At 36.4% G+C, this 15,292-nt stretch overlaps 1 protein-coding gene across 2 annotated transcripts in view; it reads left to right on the forward strand.

The window, feature by feature from the left end:
* Cyp39a1 (cytochrome P450 family 39 subfamily A member 1) overlaps positions 1 to 15,292 on the forward strand; it is a 116,390-nt gene that overhangs the window by 75,815 nt on the left and 25,283 nt on the right. The window contains exon 8 of one of the 2 annotated variants that reach the window (XM_021721848.3): positions 10,255 to 10,403. In XM_021721848.3, the coding sequence (XP_021577523.1) occupies positions 10,255 to 10,403 (149 nt within the window). The remainder of the gene's footprint in view (positions 1 to 10,254; positions 10,404 to 15,292) is intronic. The other variant, XM_005318608.5, reaches the window with a different exon arrangement.

The following is a 15,292-nucleotide window of genomic DNA, read 5'->3' on the forward strand; positions in this document are numbered from 1 at the left end:
GACTCATGTTTCTTTCTTTCAAGTCCAAGAAATCTTATTTTTATGATGAATATTGGAATTTGTTCGTGTTCTTTCTGCCTGGGTGACTCAGATCCATCCTTCTTGGCTTAGTTTAAATTCCAGCCCCAGGTGAAAGGGAATGAACTCCACTGACATCCACTTGAATCCTCTCCTGTGAAACTTAGTTATTTTTATACACATATTGTTCTCTGTCCTTGGGTCCAAGATCCTTTAAGGCCATGTGTGTATTGCTCTTTCCTTTCTCCTCTCTGGGGAAGTGCTGTGGCATATTAGCAAGCTCAAGGGCTTTCAGTATAGATGGCCATTGGTTTGAAGGTTGCTCGGATGCTTTTTGTCTCCTTGGACACATGAATCTCTCTTGAGAGTGGATTAGCCGGTATGTAGCTATGAGGAATAAATGCAGAGATCCAAAATATTTGTGACATAAGACAGCCAATACATTACTGTTATTCTCAGCTTATCTCCCATAGCACCTATGCTTGAGCTAGTACCTAAGAGATAATGTAGCAAATTTCTATGGAGTGAACCAGTGATTGGAGTCCTGGAATTTCAATCTATTGCATACACTTAACAATTCATGGTTACACTGTTTTGCTTGTTCTTATGACTTTAATGTCAAAGCTATATATAATATTTTAGAAACATTTTTTGCTATTTCTGAATACAAGAATCATCTTTTATTTGGTTTCAGATATCCTAAGGTTTGATTTTGTTGTATTTATGCCAAGAGTTGCACAGATGACTTCTAAATTTTATCCCAGATCACCCATAGTTTCTTTCCTTGTCTGTCTTCTGTAGTGGTCCTGGTCTCAGTTAGGCTCCAGCCCTTCTGATGATTACCTTGGCATCCTTCCAAGGGGAGCCTTCTAATTTTAGAGGCACAAAGCTGGAGGAACAAACCACAGATGTGCATTGAAATATTCACAGTATGGGTACAGAGCTATTTCTAAGAGTTTTAATGAAAAAAAGGTCTTTTATTCTAAAGATGTTTGAAAACTTAGTATATTTCATTTTTCTTTGCTTAGTCCAAGAATACTACTTTATTTTTCCACATCACACGGGGATTTGAGAAACTAAAAATATTTGATCAAAACACTTATTTTCCAAGTGTAGTCTACATCTCTCATACATTTATAGGTCATAGTTTGAAATATCTTCAACTCAAAACAAGCCTTTGTTTCTGTATTATATAATGCAATTTAAAATGTTTTTGTACTTAGTAATTCGGTCAAGTATAATAATAATACTTAACACAGAACTTCTTTTTTCTAAATGAGGTTAGAAACTTCACCATTACTAAAGCCCAAACTTTTGGGGGCCTAGAATTTTGCCTGCCTTAGCATAGGTGGGTCACTTTGGAATGTCACAGATCTGGTTTCAAATATAAAAACTTGACTGGTGATCACCCCCTATCCTTCCTCAAATAGAAAAGCATTTCTTTTCCATATCCTATAGCAGCAATAAAGTAAAACAGAAAAAAACAATTAGAAGGAATGTTTGGTGAATTTGTCCAATGTAGATGTTCTCAATAGGTTTTTAGAGGACTTTTTTTTAAAACACAAGTTACATTTTGAACCTGAATTGTAGGTTACTGCTCATTTTATATATATTCATTCTGTATGTCAAGGGTCCTAGCTTCCTGGGGCCTCCTCGGTTTTCAGGATAAAGGTGAAATTGATCTGAACTCTGTCTCAGATTTCTAGGAACTTTTGGCGGGAAAAATGAGAGAGATAGAGTAAGGAGGTGGCTTCTAGTCTTCTCTGACCCTTGGTTCCTGCATTTGCTGAGTTTTCAAGGTCTGCTCTTTTCCATTTGCGTAATCTGCCTCTTTCCCATATTGCACTGCCTCCCTGGACATACCCCAGATCTTCATTTCTCCAGTGTTAATTTAAAGTTAGGTGTTAGCTGACATTTTAAAAATAACAAACATATGGGGCAAGAAAGGAAGAAAATATACTGCAGTCAGGAACAACTTAAAAGACCTGTCATTCAGCCCAACAGAATCTTTCTTGACCCTTTACTAGGTTATCAGTCACATGCCAAGTACTTGGGCCCCTGTCCCTTATTAGAAATCTCTACTACCCTTCTGTGGATATGGCTTAGTGGTTAAGCACCCCTGGGTACAATCCCTAATATGAAGAAGAAGGAGAAAAAGGAAGAGGAGGATGAAGAAGAGGAGGAGCAGGAGGAGGAGGAAGAAGAGGAGGAGGAAAAATTTCCAGCCTGTGTCTTCTTCACCATGCACACTGCAGCCACTCCAATACCCCCAATACCCTGTCATTTCTGTCTCATAACAGACATCCAGGGTTTCTACCAGGGCTTCGTGTCTTAATATATGCTGTTAGGCACTGTTTTCCTTCCCTCCCTCCCTCCCTCCTTCCCTTCCTTCCTTCCATCCTTCCTTTTCCTTTCAAGTACATTCTAAAAGAATTCTGTATGCCTTCATGCACTTAAATTGATGTCTTCTATTTGTAATCTTATTTTTAAACATTTCCTGATATATTGTCTATATGCTCTTTGTGTTTTAAAATATTTATATGTCAAAAGTTGCAGATTTAATTCAGTCAGTTATGAAAAATGGCTGCCTTATAACCTAATTCACAAAGCCAGTCCTTAAGTATCCAACTAATCAACCAATCCAACTATTTTCCTCTCATACCCCCACATTTTCTATCAGTGCATTGTAATTGTACACAACAGTGACTTGCTGTAGCATATTCATACATGCACATGATCCTTCCCGGTTCCTCTACTAGGCCTTCTTTGGTTCATGAGATTCCCCACACCTTTCTTTTTCTTTATCCTCTATAGCTTCCACATATGAGATAACACACACCATCTTTGACTTTCTGAGTTGGTCTGACTTATTTTCTAATGGAAAATATCTTATTTTTTTTAATCCATCAAACAGGTTAATATGTGTTGCTGTGACACTCATCTCACTTTTGAGTTGTCATTCTAAGATAGGTGGACATCATGGAAACAGATACATGGCTTATGAGCAAAGGCTTGTGGATACATATATAGAATAAGACATGTCTGTTGACAGGATTTTTTTCCTATGCCTGTTTACTTTGCTTTCAAGTACTTTTCCCTCAGGTGCATGGTGTTATCTAATTGCCCTTTTGTCTGGTACCCAAGAGATGTTTGGACCTCAGGGAAAACACAGCAGCTTTAGTGCAGCAGATATAAATCAGGGTGGCTAAGAGACAGGACATTCTGTTGGCAAGTGAGGAAAAGGTGACTGTATAAGGAAGTGGGAAAAAGAATTGCAACACAGTATTTTCTAAGATCTGTTTTAGAAAAAAGAGCAAAAACCCAAATGTAGAGAATCAGGAAATTGATCTTCTTAGCCTTATCTGTTCCCATGTGCCCTCTGGGTACCTGAACATAATTTGAAGACCATTATAATAGCATATCTTTTACACAAAGATTTCTCCCCTTTAGTTATGGTCTATGTTTGCCTTATAAAATAACTATTTTACAGGGTTATTCAGATACTATGCATTGTATACTTGACTAGCTTATGTAAATAATAGGAACAGTAAAGACAACACAGAATTTATAGTGTTTATAAAATCTAAATGCTGAAATAAAATCTGGACTTTTTAGCATTTGGAGGTACAATGAGGAGCAAACTGATAGCTTGCTCCCTTGAGGTCCCTTTTCCTATATAAGGCCAGAAAGTAAATATTTTAGGCTTTATGTGGCCTCTTTTAAAATTTGCCACAATGATGTAAAAGCTGCTACAGATGACATAGAAACAGTTGAGTACTACTGCTTTTAGGGCCAGTTTATATGTGGCCACATGGCAAGCTCAGCCAGGGCCCCCAGAAGGTGTGTTGGCATTCCTTTTCTGATGACGATAACACTTTTTGAGCTGCAAAAGTGATATAATTGGGGCACATTTCTAAAATTATGGCTAATTAAAAGTTTAGAATTAATCATCACATTATCTAATTTTATGGTTCATAAAAAGTAAAAGTCCTTTTCATCTTGTACGTTCATGCTGATAAAAGCCTTCAGTTGGCAACATAGATACTTGGGGTTTCTGATTTAAATTGTCATTTTTATTCACTTAGTATGTTTGTCTCTATTTTCTTCAAATAGAAGAGATCACTTAAAAACTAGTAATAAGAACTGTTTTAAGTCTAGGATGTTTAAGAAATAAAATCCAGGGGTATTTTCTACGTCTTTTAATCTAGCACTGTGTTTCTTAATATATGATCCTGGGGACTGGAGCTGTAGCCCAGTGGTAAAGCACTTGCTTCACAAATGTGAGGCACTGGGTTTGATCCTCAGCACCACATAAAAATAAATAAATATATTGTGTGTCCATCTATAACTAAAAAAAATATTTTAAAAAATATGATCCTGGGACCTGCAGCATCAACATCACCTGAGAATTTGGAAGAATATTAAATTCTTGGGCCCCCCAGGCCTACTGACTCTTGGGTTCTGCAATCTGTATTTCAATACCCTTTCACATGATGGTAATATACACTTAATGTTGGAGAACCACTGGTCCAGTATATACCAGGTTCTTACTACATTCTTTTTAAAATATCTTCGTATTGTCCTTCAGAAATATCTTTCAAATTTGACTTTTCTAAACCTCTCCTATTGCTCTACACAAACTACAAGTGAGTTTGTTTGGGTTTTGGGGGATCAAACTCAGCCATGCTCTGTCACTGAACTACATCCTCACTCCTTTTTATTTTGAGACAGAATCTCACTAAGTTACCCAAGTTGGCCTACAACTTGTAATCCTTCTGCCTTCACCTCCTGAAGAGCTGGGAGTACAGATGTGCACCACCTCACCCTGCTTTTTTTTTAATTCTTATTTAGTAATACATGACAGTAGAATGTATTCTGGCAAATTATACATACATAGAGTACAACTTTTTCTATTTAGGATCCCACTCTTGTGGTTGTACATGGTGCAAATTTACACTGTCATGTATTCAAATACAAGGCTAGGAAAGTTATGCCTGATTAATTCTGCTGTCTTTCCTCTTCCCCTCCTACTTCCTATCCCTTCATTTCCTTTTATTTAATCCAATGGATTTCTATTATTCCCCTCCCCAACTTCCCTTATTTTAGGTTAACATCCACAAATCAGAGAAAACATTCAGCCTTTGCTTTTGGGGGGTATTGGCTTATTTCACTTAGAATGATATTTTCCAGGTCATCCATATACTGGCAAATGCCATTATTTCATTCTTCTTTATGACTGAATAATACTCCATTGCATATATATAACATATTTTCTTTATCTATTCATCTATTGAAGGGTATCTAGGTTGTTTCCATAGCTTGGCTATTGTGAATTGACCTGCTATAAATACTGATGTGGCTCCATCACTGTAGTATGCTAATTTTAAGTCACTTGGGTATATAACAAGGAGTAGGATAATTGGGTTAAATGGTGGTTCCAGTCTGTTTTCTAAGTAATCTCCATACTGATTTCCATAGTGGTGGTAAAGATTTTCTCCCATTCTGCAGGATCTCTGTTCACATTCTTGATTTTTTTTTTTTTGCCACAAAGAAGCTTTTCAGTTTAATACCATCCCATTTATTGATTATTGATTTTACTTCTTATGCTTTAGGAGTCTTATTGAAGTTGGTTCCTAAGCTAACATGTTAGAGGGCCTATTTTTTCTTCCAGTAAGTGCAGGGTCTCTGGTCTAATGCCAAGCTCCTTGCTTCAAGTTTTTTAAATTGATCTTCCCTACCACCATGTTAGATATACACTCATTCATTCAATAAAAATATGTGGAGTACATAATATGTATCAGGCACTATGTCAGATACTGAGTGTAAGTCAGGGAATAGGAGAAATAAAATCCAAAACAAATGGAATCTTACCCTGTTTGGAGGAGCCCATCAAAACATAATTATCCAAATTATTTAATATATTTAAAAAAGAGATCAATCTAATTACCTTCTGCATTGGACTCTGCTCCAGACATATGAATTCTTGTTATCTGGACATGCCCTTTATCTTCAGGTAGCTGACTTTTTAAAAAAAAATTTTACTTCTAAGAAGCCTCTTCAGCATCTCCTTGTCCTGTCTGGCATTGTCACCACTGTACGCCCACAGGCAGTAGTACACTCTAATGTGGTAGCACTTATTACAAGTTAACTCCTCTTAGTTGTTTGTCACCTGTATCAGGGTATTAAGAGTCAGTGCCCTGACATTCATCTTTATACTTAGTACTTGCAAACTTGCTAGAGATGCTCAATAAATATCTATGGAATGAGTATTATATTTGGTTTTGTGTTACTATAACAGAATATCCAAAGCTGGGAAAATTGAAAAGAAAAGACATTTATTTGTCTCACAATTCTGATGGCTAGAAAGTCTAAATAGCCTTGTGTGTTTAGAGAGAGTCCATGGCTATTTCTCAACATGGCAGAGAATCAGAAAGGGAAACAACTGTGTGCAGGAGAGGTCAAGCACTGGGGGCATCCTGACTTTTTATCAACCCCATCTCAGTAATTAATCCAGTCATGCAAGGCAAGCATCACCCCCTTCATCAGGTGAGCACAATCTGATTACCTCCCTCTAGGTTCCACCATGTACAGGTCCCACACCTTTCTATAGGTTGCATTCAGGACCAAGTTTACAGCACAGGAACAAACCATAACCAGACCAGAGCAGAGGAATTGAAATAGTTCCTCAGACATGATGTCAAAATAGTTTTAGGTGTGTTCCTCCAATCTATAGATTTCTCTCCCAATAAAGGTTTCAGGAAAAAAAAAATGTGTCAGCTATGGAATAAAACTATATTAGGAAGTATGGATCCTATAGAAACATGAAATTCATACTAACAGTAATGGTAGCAGTTACAAACAATGTTTTTTTTTTTTATTGGTTGTTCACAACATTACAAAGCTCTTGACATATCATACTTCGAACAATAGTTTCAAGTGAGTTATGAACTCCCATTTTTACCCCAAATACAGATTGCAGAATCACATAGGTTACACATTCACATTTTTACATAATGCCATACTAGTGACTGATATATTCTGCTACCTTTCCTATCCTCTACTATCCCCCTCCCCCCATCTTTTCTTTCTATCCCATCTACTGTAATTCATTTCTCTCCTTATTTTTCTTCCAATTCCCCTCACAACCTCTTTTATGTAGTTTTTTATAACAATGAGGGTCTCTTTCCATTTCCATGCAATTCCACTTTTCTCTCTCTTTCCCTCCCATCTCGTGCCTCTGTTTAATGTCAATCTTTTCTTCCTGCTCTTCCTCCCTACTCTATTCTTAGTTGCTCTCATTATATCAAAGAAGACATTTGGTATTTGTTTTTTAGGGATTGGCTAGCTTCACTGAGCATAATCTGCTCTAATGCCATCCATTTCCCTGCAAATTCCATGATTTTGTCATTTTTTAGTGCTGTGTAATACTCCATAGTGTATAAATGCCACATTTTTTTAATCCATTCATCCATTGAAGGGCATCTGGGTTGGTTCCACAGTCTAGCTATTGTGAATTGTGCTGCTATGAACATCGATGTGGCCGTATCCCTGTAGTACGCTCTTTTAAGGTCTTCAGGGAATAGCCCAAGAAGGGCAATAACTGGGTCAAATGGTGGTTCCATTCCTAGCTTTCCCAGGAATCTCCATACTGCTTTCCAAATTGGCCGAACCAATTTGCAGTCCCACCAGCAATGTATTAGAGTACCCTTTTCCCCACATCCTCGCCAGCACTTGTTATTATTTGACTTCATAATGGCTGCCAATCTTACTGGAGTGAGATGGTATCTTAGGGTGGTTTTGATTTGCATTTCTCTGACTGCTAGAGATGGTGAGCATTTTTTCATGTATCTGTTGATTGATTGTATGTCCTCCTCTGAGAAGTGTCTGTTCAGGTCTTTGGCCCATTTGTTGATTGGGTTATTTGTTGTCTTATTGTCCAATTTTTTGAGTTCTTTGTAAACTCTGGATATTAAGGCTCTATCTGAAGTGTGGGGGGTAAAAATTTGTTCCCATGATGTAGGCTCCCGATTTACTTCTCTTATTGTTTCTCTTGCTGTGAAAAAACTTTTTAGTTTAAGTAAGTCCCATTTGTTGATTCTTGCTATTAACTCTTGTGCTATGGGTGTCCTGTTAAGGAATTTGGAGCCTGATCCCACAATATGTAGATCGTAGCCAACTTTTTCTTCTATCATACGCAGAGTCTCTGATTTGATATCAAGGTCCTTGATCCATTTTGAGCTAATTTTTGTGCATGGTGAGAGGAGGGGATTCAGTTTCATTTTGTTGCATATGGATTTCCAGTTTTCCCAACACCATTTGTTGAAAATGCTATCCTTCCTCCATTGCATGCTTTTAGCCCCTTTATCGAATATAAGATAGTTGTAACTTTGTGGATTAGTCTCTGTATCCTCTATTCTGTACCATTGGTCTACCCGCCTGTTTTGGTACCAGTACCATGCTGTTTTTGTTACTATTGCTCTGTAGTATAGTTTGAAATCTGGTATTGCTATACCACCTGATTCACACTTCCTGCTTAGAATTGCTTTTGCTATTCTGGGTCTTTTATTTTTCCATATGAATTTCATGATTGCTTTATCTATTTCTATAAGCAATGCCATTGGAATTTTGATTGGCATTGCATTAAACCTATAGAGGACTTTTGGTAATATCGCCATTTTTATGATGTTAGTTCTGCCTATCCATGAACAGGGTATATCTTTCCATCTTCTAAGATCTTCTTCTACTTCTCTTTTTAGGGATCTGTAGTTTTCATTGTATAAATCTTTCACCTCTTTTGTTAGGTTGATTCCCAAGTATTTTATTTTTTTTGAGGATATTGTGAATGGAGTGGTTTTCCTTATTTCCATTTCAGAGGTTTTGTTGCTGATATACAGAAATGCCTTTGATTTGTGCGTGTTGATTTTATATCCTGCCACTTACAAACAATGTTTTGAATTGAGCACTTACTACAGGCTAGGCACTACTCTGTGTGTGTCACTCATAAACTAATCCACCAATTACAACCTCTAAATTTCTATTTAACCTTGTTCAAAGAAAGTGCTTGTCCTTTCTTCAGTTTTAATATACAATCTTTTTGATGGTAAAGACCTTCTGATACCTAAATTTCCTGGTTTCCTGAAATGCCACATACTTTGTTCTCCATTAAGTTACCAACTGTGAAATGATATTTGTTACATATGCAGAATCTCAGTCATTTTAAGAATTGCTAAGTTCAGCTATAGACTCTCTAAATTATTTTCCTGAACTGTCCCTTAAGAAACATAGAGATAATTCAAGAAAAGTAGAAAGCAAGTAAAGATTGTGCTACCACTCTCTTTCCATGCCATATCAAGATGGTTTTCAATTAGCATTATTTTTGTGGTTGCTCTTCAACAGCTATTTATGCATTAGGCCGCATGCATGTGCAGAGTCCAAGAGACACGGATGGAGATCCCCTACCTCACTCTCACCCACCCTCTCCCCAAATGGCCAAGAAGTAGAAATGAAAGAGGAATGGGTCAGCTTAATCACATTGACAATGTTGTTGACTTTTACTAAGCAAGAACTGTCCACACCAACTGAAAGCTGTGTTGTCTTAAGTAATTTTCCAAAAGCAAATATTTTTCTTGAAATATCACTCTCTAGGCTGTCTAATTGGACTGAGAAGCCTGACCATACAAAGATTGACCTCTAATCCTTTTCCAGGTTCCTTCTTCTAAATATTAAAGTACACATGTACTTCAGGAAAGTCACAGCTCCCATCCTGAGAGGACACACTCACAGTTCCAGCTGAGGTCCCAGAGACCACTGTCCCTCTCTAAATGTGCTTTTTGGATCTTTTGAAATAAATGATTTTTTAAAAAAATAATTGTCGGGGAAAAGACAGAAAAAGAAAGCCAGGTAGCTTTTTATGGCTTATTCTTTATTCATTTGATGCCACGATTTTATTGTTGTTACAATAGGAATTCTGAATTTGGATGAGGAAGGATGAAATGAGGGAAAACTGAACCCCTTCCTGATAAGGGCTGTCTCAGTCATTTCATAATCATAAGACTGTGGGAGCCAAGGTGAAGACCAACACATCCTGTCACAGAATAAGAGGCAGAAAGTAATAGCAACAGTAACACTTTACTTACCAGAGATAGCATTTACCCTCTGTTAAGGCGCTTTACAGAAAATCACTTTCTGGTCTCTTGAGTTTATCTCTCTCTTTTTTTTTTTTTTTTCATTTTAAAGAAGTTCTCTTTGCAGGTAAAGACAAGATTAAAGTGACTGAGAAAGAATTGAAGAAGCTCCTTCTCATTAAATGGTGCATTTTGGAAACCATTCGGTTAAGAGCCCCTGGTATTATTACTAGAAAAGTAATGAAGCCAATTAAAATTTTGGTAAGCTTTGGGTTTTTTGTTTTAAAATAATCAACCTTCTAGGAAAAAAAAGTACCTATTTGCTTATATATTTTATTTTTAATTGATATATTACTGATTAATTTTAACTTATTTTTAAAGGATGAATTAAATTTGAATATACATATTTGGATATATATGTGTATATATATGTGATATATTTACCATATAGAACATTTTGTAGTTTGCAAACAGGTAGAATGCCTAAATCAAGCTAATTAACATATATATTGTCTCACATACTTATTATTTTTCAACATGTCTTTATTAGCAATTTTCAAGAATACAATACATTGTTATTAACTATAGTCAACATATTACACTATAGATATCTTGAACTCATTTTTACTATATAACTGAAATTTTGTATCACTTGACCAACATTTCTCCGGGTCCCTCTCAGTCCCTCAGCCCCTGGTAACTCTCATTCTTTCCTCTCTTCTGGTTCCAACGTCTTTAGATTCTACTTTATAAGTGTCACTGTGTGTGGTATTTGTTTGTCTGTTTCTGTGTATATCATTTGACATAATGTCATCCAGGCTCATTTGCGTTGTTGCAAATGACAGGATTTACTTCTTTTAAAAGGCTGAATAGTATTTCTTGGTGTGTATGTGTGAATTTTTCTTTATCTGTTTATCTGCTGATGGACACAGGTTGATTCCATATCAGGATACTATAAAGAATGCTGAAGCAAACATGGAAGTGCAGATATCTCTTTAGTGTACAGATTTCATATTCTTTGAAAATATGCTAAGTACTGAGGCAGCTGGATTATATGGTAGTTTTAAGTTTTTAAGAAAACTCCATACTGTTCTTCCATTATGGCTGTACTAATTTACATTACAAACCAGCAACAGTTTGCAAGGCTTCTCTTTACTCCACATCTTCACTAACACTTATCTTTTTGATAATAGAACTTCTGACAGATATGAAGTGTTGTTATGGCTTTGATTTGCATTTTCCTGATTATTAGTGATGTTGATTATTTTTTTGTATACCTGTTGGCCACTAGTATGATTCTTTTGAGATGTGTCAATTTATATCCTTTGACTTTTTTTAATCAGTTTTTTCCTTTCTATTGAGTGCTTAATATATTTGTGATATTAACTCTTCTCAGATAGTATGAAGTGCAAATATTTTCTCTCATTCTATAGTATCTCTTTACTTTGGTAAAGATTGTTTCCTTGGCTGTGCAGAAGCTTTTCAATTTAATGTAATTTCATCTGTCAGTTTTTGCTTTTGTTGCCCATGCTTTGGGGTTCATATGCAGAAAAATATCAGGGAGATTTCCCCCTATGTTGCATTTTACTGGCTTTACAATTTTAGGTCTTAAGTTCAATCCATTTTGAGTTGATTTTTGCGTATTTTTGAGATAAGGATCTGATATGTTTCTTCTGCATACAGGTAGCCAGTTTCCCCAGCACCATTTATTAAAGAGACTGTCCCTTCTCCATTGTGTATTCTTGGCACCTCTATCAAAATCAGTTGACATGTTTTTATTTCTGGGCCCTGTATTCTATTCCATTGGTCTATGTGTCTCTTCCATTAGTCTGTGTGTCTGTTCTATTGGTCTATGTGTCTGTTTTTCTGCCAGTACCATGATTTTAAAAAAATTAGTTTTATTTTTAGTTGTTGATAGATCTTTATTTTATTTATTTATATGCAATGCTAAGAATCAAACCCAGTGCCTCACACATGGCAGGCAAGTGCACTACTGTTGAGCCCTAGCCCCAGACCCAACCATGAGGTTTTGATCATGGTTGTATGGTTGTATCACTTTGTAGTGTATTTTGAAGTCGCATAGCACGATGCCTCCAGCTTTGCTTGTTTTGGTCAAGATAGATTTGGCTGTTTAGGGTCTTTTGTGATTCCATGTGAGTTTTAGGATTATTTTTTCTGTTTCTGTGGAAAATGTCATTGGAATTTTGATAGCACACATTATTGTACAAGTCCTGAAATTCTAGTAAGCACTAAGTGACCCTGGAACAGGTTACTAATATAAGTTGTAGGCACCATTTCATTAATGTAGAATATAACCTTGTGCTCATCTTTCTGACCACGTGATCCTATGTTAGAATCAGTGTCATCTTGTTCAAATCAAGCAGGTGGGTCAGATGGTCTCTTCTCTGCCAATTCAACCAATTAGTTCCCAAGCCACAATGGGTTGAGGAGTTCAGAATGTGAAAAAAATTCTTTTGGATAACTAGAAGACGATTTCAGGCCACAGATTGTAGATGTGGTAAAAGATAGCAGGAAAGTCATGGATAATCTCAGTTGATACTAGGAGTCAGCAGCTGAGTGAGGAAGAGAGGGGCTTTCTATGAAAAGCAGGGGAATATTCTCATGTGCACCATGAAAAGGTATGTGTACATTGGCAGACTTTCCATTACGTATTTGTGAGTCAATCAGGCAGAATGAATTTATTTTAGAGTGATTTGATTTACGGCCTGCATTTTCTCGAGCGATCACATTTACTCAGTCTTTCACCCTTGTTTACTTTTGTTAATACATAGCTTATGAGTGCTTGAATTCAAACCAAGGGAATTTTGGAGTAGAACACAAAAGAGATAAAAATTCAAATTTTAATAATAGTTAATGAGTGTTTCTTCCAAAGGAGACAAAGTTTGTTTAACTAGTCTCACATAAATAATAGACTTTTGTTTTAGCAGGACAGTTCCCTGTTTTTCATTAATCAAATTATTAATTGATTCAAGTTGTGGCTATGCGTGAGAATATTCTTTGAGAGGAAATATTCTGCTTGGTTTCAGTTAAGTAGAGAAATATGTTAATCCCTGAATGGCACTACAACTTTATTGAACTTTTATTAAGACACATTTATATTTTGATTAGTAAATAATTAGCAGTTACAACTTAGTTATTCATCTGTCAGTAGGTATTCTTAATTGTTGCTTTAAGCATACAGATCCTGTGGGTGATTTTTTTTAAAAAAATATTTATAACTTGAACATATCATTCATTTTGAAACTTTCATTTAATGGTATTTTTTAAAGTTTGGTTTTCAGTTATATATTAATTATAGAAATTACATTTGATTTTTGTGTTGACATTGTATCTGCAACTTTGCTAAACATAATTTATTGACTGTCTAGAAATATTTTTATAGATTATAGGAATTTTTTAATGTGGACAATATTTTTGTTTCTTTCTCTGTTATCTGTGTGCCTTTTATTTTATTTTCTTGCTTTATTACACTGGCACTAACTTCCAGCACTATGTTGACTACTAGTGGAAACATTAGATATTACTTTGTTCCTGATCTAGAGTGGAAAGCATGCATTTATTTATTTTTGCTGGGGATCAAACTCAGGGCCTTGTGCATGCAAGACAAGGACTCTACCAACTGAGCTATATCCCCGGCCTGAAAATGTTTTATCTTTTACCATTAATATAAAGTTGTGCTTAGGGTTTTTTTTTTTAGATGCTCTTTATCAAATTGAAGAAATTTTGCTTTTCTCTACTTTTCTGATAACTTTCATCATGGATTGAATTTTTTTTAAAGAGAGAGAGAGAATTTTTTAATATTTATTTTTTAGTTTTCGGTGGACACAACACCTTTATTTTATTCTTATGTGGTGCTGCGGATCGAACCCAGCACCCCGCGCATGCCAGGCGAGCGTGCTACCGCTTGAGCCACATCCCCAGCCCCATGGATTGAATTTTGTCCAGTACTTTTCTGCATGGATTGATTGTTGTATTTTCTTGTTATCCTGTTGATATAATGGATTAAACTTGCTGATATTTGAATGTCGGACCAACCTTTCATACCTGGAGTAAATCTCACTTGATCATGGTATATAATTCCTTTTCTGCATTGTTGGATTTATTTTGTTAATATTTGGCTACGGATTTCTGGTCAAATTTTGTAAGAGAGATTGATCTATAATTTGTTCTCCTCATTTTACTGGCTCATCTGTTTTCTCTCATGACAGTCTCTTTAAACATATTTTATGTTAATTCTGCTCCCTTTTCATAAATTCTCAGATTCCTTCTTTCCTTCCTTCCTTTCTTCCTTCCTTCCTCTTTCTCTCACCTTCACCTTTGTAGGACTCCTCCTTTCTCTTCAGGACTCCACTTTGCTTACACCCACTAATACCCACTTAGCTCTTGATACCCTTTCTTAAGTTACAAGAGGGAGTCTTCCCTTCTCTTCCCTTTTCAAGCAAGGTCTGCCTTCAGATTAGCAGATGAAACTCATTTGGCCTCACAGCATCCAGGTGAGGTGGGCTGGCCAGGTTCAATTCTGTCAGTCTGCTCGATGCAGTTACTGCAACACAGAGTGATGTTAACTTCCCTTTACTGGGGTTCTACATTCTGGTCCTGCCAATGTTCTGTCTTCCTCTCGATCTTTCTCTTCATTTGTTATGTAAACAAAGATTGAGATTTGTTAGCCTTTTCAGAGGATTTCTGTGATGCAAAAAGCTAACATATTCTTTTCTGCTATTCATCATCATCATCATCGTACTGGAAGATTCTTTCTTGTGTCCTCCCTCTTGCTAATGTTAATTTTGTTCCTGGAGGCCTGTTTGAAGTCTCCTTTACTCCCTTTACTCTGTAGCCAGATTTGTGGGTGGCAGCAGTGAGCAGTCTCCAAGTGATAATCACAACAGTGGGGACCATGGGGTGAGGTGAGGAGGGACAGAATTTTTCCTGAGCTGCCCCCAGTTCCTCCCCCACATACACATTAGGTACCTCTAGAACTGATTTAGAAGTAATTGTGACCCCTCTAGCCTTAATTCCAGCAGAAATAAAATGAACATTGAGGATTGGAATCTCAGGGTTCTCCTTTTCTTTTTAAAATGGTTAGAAGACCCCAGCTAAAGTATCTTTCCAGTTTGGGAGCTGATTCTCCC

Source organism: Ictidomys tridecemlineatus, chromosome 8 (genome assembly GCF_052094955.1).
Source record: "Ictidomys tridecemlineatus isolate mIctTri1 chromosome 8, mIctTri1.hap1, whole genome shotgun sequence".
NCBI classification, from domain to species: Eukaryota; Metazoa; Chordata; class Mammalia; order Rodentia; family Sciuridae; genus Ictidomys; species Ictidomys tridecemlineatus.